Source organism: Bidens hawaiensis, unplaced genomic scaffold (assembly GCF_021521415.1).
Source record: "Bidens hawaiensis isolate Kalapana, Puna unplaced genomic scaffold, B.hawaiensis_p1.1 tig00028232_1, whole genome shotgun sequence".
NCBI lineage: Eukaryota > Viridiplantae > Streptophyta > Magnoliopsida > Asterales > Asteraceae > Bidens > Bidens hawaiensis.
In genome coordinates this window covers 182,239-187,281 of record NW_027494589.1, presented here as the reverse complement: position 1 = coordinate 187,281, position 5,043 = coordinate 182,239, and the positions used below count along the sequence as shown (strand labels likewise).

Sequence of the window (5,043 nt, the reverse complement as noted above, 5' to 3'; positions counted from 1 at the left end):
TAGTTTCTCTATCTCTATAATTAAATAAACACTATGGTCTCTCCATACTTTTCAAATTAAATAATATTTTTTTATATATTTTTATCATTATCTTTTCTACTTCCACTTCCACCGTTCAAAATCATTTTCAAAAAATATTAAAAAAGTTTATATATAACGCTTCTCCAATTTACTTTAAGATAGTAAAAATAAAAATTCTCTTATCTATACATAAACACAACTACTTCAAACAATATAGAAAATCAACTAGATAAACAAGACATGTCGTAAATGCTCTAACAAAACACTGTTGTTTAGGTCATGGAGAGACATAAAAAATTTGCCGTTAACTCTCAACCAACGCCGTTAAACCCCAATACACAACAGTGTTATTTAGGTCACCTAAAATAGCCAACTGGAATTATCACCTTTGTAATCATTGTCCTCTCTCCCTCTCTCTCATCCACAAATATCTCTCTCTCTCTCCCCCACCCTCGCCTGTCTCTTACGCCACTTTCCACACACACTCCTCCGCCGCACACTGTGCCCAATCCACTCTCTCCGGCACCTCTTATCCTATATTATATAATGTCTTCTCAAAGGTAAGTTTTTTATGAAGAAAATATTACATAACTTCACTTACACACAAACCCACAAACACTTGAAGATCCAACTCCATGATCCATCAGATCTTTAACTCTGTCACTGAATTTCTCATGTGCCACACTTTCCCTTGGGTTTCGTTTGATTTTGTGTCTACGTGTGTACACATATGTCATGTTAATTTACTGATCATCCTGTCATTCTGTAAAGTTATCATTTTTTCCATTTAATATTACTGCCTGTGCTACTATGTGTAACACTGTTTATCATTGAACGATGTGATACGACTTGCTGTATAGCTTAACTTGTATTATTATTTTTAATATGTCCATGCAGGAATCATTATTATTAAATTCTTCCTTATGGAGATGAACAATCTGCAGAGAGTGGAATCTCATGTAGCCCAGAAAAACCGGCGACATAAGTTAAGATTCCAACACAACTCCGGTGACCTTAACCACCATCATCAGTTCCAACAACCATATAATGTCTTACCTTCACACCTTTTACTACCTACAACAACCCATGGTAGTTTTGTGTCTCATAATAATAATAATAATATTCAAGATCCTTCAAATGATGTAACAACAACTTATGCTAACTTACCTTACACACAAGACTCTAATAATAATAATAATGTTTGGAAACCTGCTGTGTCTTCTCAACAACAACAACAACAAGTTGCTAGTCATGATCATTGGATGAATATAGACCACACACACAGTTTCAATTCTTCACCATTTTACCATAATACCCTTCATCAACAACATCATGTCACTCTTGCACTACCTCCTCAAGGCTTATCTTTATCACTTTCATCAGTTTCATCAATTCCACACCACAATGAACCCATTTTACCCAACCCGGATCCGAAATCTTTCGTGGGTGTTTCGGGTTTTGCTCACCGGAATACTGGTCCGCTAGGGCCGTTTACTGGGTACGCAACAATATTGAAGAACTCCAAGTATATAAAGCCTGCACAAGAACTGTTAAGTGCCAGTTGTGAAGTAGGGTATCAGGAGTTGGTTCAAACATGTCATGATGCGTACTCGCACAAGATTCTTGAAGAAGAAATGAGTAGGGTTTCGGATTGTCCGGTTGGGTCGTATGGTGAGTCGGATGAATCTCTCAGGCCTGAGTTTCACCGGAAGAAGGCCAGGTTGTTGTATATGCAAGAGGAGGTAGGCTATTATTAATATCTGACTTTTTTAGATTACTAGATGGTTTAAGTCTAGTTGTTAATTATGGCTTCCTTCTTGCTCTTAACGTACTTTTTAACCTTTGTTTAATGCATAATGATAATAATAATATTATTTTGAACAACTAGTAACAATTATAAAATTGGATATGTTAGCTTAACCTAAAGTTCTTGATCTAGCTCTTTTTCAACCCTAGTTTTAGTCAAATGTTTTAAGTCTTACTTTACTTTTGTTGCTAAGAGCAATCCTGACATCTGACATCATAATCATCATATATTTCGTTGTACGTTTCTTCATTTCGTTCATTATCATCACCGTGAGAGAAAATAAAAAGTATAAATCTATGAAAATTATGCTACTTAGATTGCTATTAAAAACAAAAGTGAAAGTTAGAATTATCATTGTTCAATGTTTAGGTATGAATAATTATTATTATTGGTCAACAGGTCACTTAAAATTATTAAAATCCAATTTTCAAACTTTTTATTTATACTTTTTTTTTTTTTTTGTAAATTGAATGATTTAGATTTTCTTGCAATTAGGGAACAGATTAAAGAAGGTTCAACTGTAGATAACCCCACTTTTTTGTGACTAATAAAGTTTGAAACCCTCACCATGATTGTTCCTTCACTTCCCATCACACTTTTCCCGACGGACCCTAGACACCACTTGGTGTCTAACATTTCTAACGTTTAGTGCATGATCCACATGACACAGCTAATGTTTCTTTACTTTTTCAATCATCATTCCCCAATGATATCAATTTGTTTGCTTTGGTTTCACTAGGTATGCAAAAGGTACAAGCAGTATTTGCAGCAGATGCAGATGGTCATTTCATCTTTTGAGACGGTGGCCGGACTTAGTGCTGCCACTCCGTATGTTTGTTTGGCTCTTAAGGCGCTTTTGCGACATTTTTATCATGTCAAGAACGTGATATCCGAGCAACTGTCGCAGATGACGAAATCGGTGGGAGAGGGCTTTTGTTCTTCCACCAATGTGAGTAAAACTTTTGATGCTAATGCAACGAGTACTTCTCGAATAAAGTCATCCGGTGGTGGTGCTGCTGGATTCTTTGTTCCGCAGCAACCGGTGTGGAGGCCGCAGAGAGGTCTACCCGAACGAGCTATTGCAGTTCTTAAAACTTGGCTTTTTGATCATTTCCTTCACCCGTAATTCCCTTCTCTCTCTAGATTTATAACTACATACTCTTTGTGACGATTGTTTATATACAAACTGGATTTTAATAATTCAAACCATGACTTTTCTAATAATAAATGACACTTCTAAATTTCCCTAGCGTAATCGTATAGATCTACACTGATTTTCACTCAATTTCACTCACATGAATGATTATTAGCGAAATAAGAAAACTCGCATTATTTGTGATTGAAATCGAGTAGAAATGAAGTGTAGGCCTATGATGATTATGTAAGTGGGATGGCTTATATAAATATGGGTTACATTTTAAGTATGAATTATTATTGACCAACATGTCATATATAGTGTAAGTTATTTAAATCTAATTTGTATAGTTTATATAATGCATGAACTTAAAAGAAAAATGAATTCACCATGTACAAGTAGTGAATAATTGATTTTTGAAGCGTTAATGTTATTTTTGTACAAAAAATGGTTATAAAAGGTACATGAAGTTTGATTATATATAGTATATATTGTACTATGTGAAGGTACCCTTCGGATGCAGACAAACATATGTTAGCAACTCAAACTGGCCTAACACGAAATCAGGTAAGCAATCTTTGACTTTTCAGAGTGTAACATGGCTGCTTTCAGTTTATAGACCGACCTTTTACTTGCCAATTGCCATAATTGTCTAATAAAATTTATATATTATGAACATAATAATAGACATGATTTTTTTGTCTATATGGTACCTATTGATACATTGTTTGAATCAGGTCTCCAACTGGTTCATAAATGCGAGAGTTCGAATATGGAAACCAATGGTGGAAGAAATCCACACCCTTGAAACGAAAGGTTTGGCTGAAGCAAACTCATCTCACCCGCAACCAGACGGTCAAGACCCTAACTGGATGGACATGAGCTCATTGTCAAACACGCAACCACCCGAGTGTTCAAGGAATCCCGGTGTCAATGTAAACTCAACAGTGGACGAATCACACGGCCATCTACGGGACCATGAGAAACAACCTAGGCCTGATCAATACGACATTCCTCTATCAGGCATGGATCGGCTCATGAGCATCATGCCCTATCCTCGAGCCACGTTTGATGCAACCGGGTTGGGTCCGGTTTCACTTACTTTGGGTCTCAGACAGAATGCTGAACATGTTCAACAGCTTCAGAAACACTTTGGAGGTCAGTTGATACACGATTTTGTTGGTTAGACTTTAGTTGTATTGCGGACGCGTCACAATAAGCAAAATGGGCAGTAGAAGATATAAGAAAGACACGGTTGGCAGATGGTAATCACTAGTTTTTGTTTGGAATGCTTAGAAGAATGTTATTCGTTGTACTTACTAAAGACGGAGGTTCCTTTCTACAAACCCTACTCTTTTGATTTCTAAATTTGGCAATATTTTCTATTGTAGTGCAAACTTCCTAGAATTTGATAAATGATATCATGGAAATGTTGAATTTTGTTTTTTATTCATCTTCCAATAATCCATATCTAGAGGGTCATTTTAAACATTTTGTTCTGCCATATTTGTCCGGAGAGAACATACGCGTATCGCTAGCTTGCATCAGTAACAAGTCCCCTATTGATTTGATTTATACGGTCATATAAGAGTGTATGATTAGATGGTTAATGGTATACGTCTGTATAAGACATCAACCGGTTCAACATACACCCAGGCATCTAATTTCTTATAATCAAATGAGCATTTTTCAAAACTGTCACAAAAGTAACGTGTCAAGAATAAAAGAGAAAAAAAAATGCTTCTAATCGAATCTAAGGAGAAAAAAAAGGTGTTTATGTCGAATAAAGAACTATTAACTGTTAAATGTATTTTATTTTAGGTTGCAAAGTGTCGCTTTTCATAGAAGGACTAGAATAAAAGTGATAATTTACAACCTGTACGTGGCTTGATCTAAATATGTGTGATTTGACCCTTGAACTAAAATTAGTTTGTGACTTCAATGGCGAACTAACTTTTAATAAGTGTTCGGATCCACCAGAACCATATTGACATCTCAAGTTCTCAACCAATCGGCATGCGCATGGGTCCATCATCAACTCAGGAGGAAATTCCCTAAACAAAGTCGTTGTCATTGTTGG

The 5,043-nt window shown here is 35.8% G+C and overlaps 1 protein-coding gene across 1 annotated transcript; it reads left to right on the top strand.

The window, feature by feature from the left end:
* The first annotated feature begins 944 nt into the window (after nucleotides 1-944).
* LOC143576512 (BEL1-like homeodomain protein 8) lies at nucleotides 945-4,517 on the top strand. Its single transcript, XM_077060587.1, has 4 exons — nucleotides 945-1,763; nucleotides 2,568-2,950; nucleotides 3,470-3,530; nucleotides 3,701-4,517. Exons 1-4 carry the CDS (start codon nucleotides 945-947, stop codon nucleotides 4,148-4,150), a joined length of 1,713 nt encoding a protein of 570 aa, XP_076916702.1. The 3' UTR covers nucleotides 4,151-4,517.
* Nucleotides 4,518-5,043: the final 526 nt, after the last annotated feature.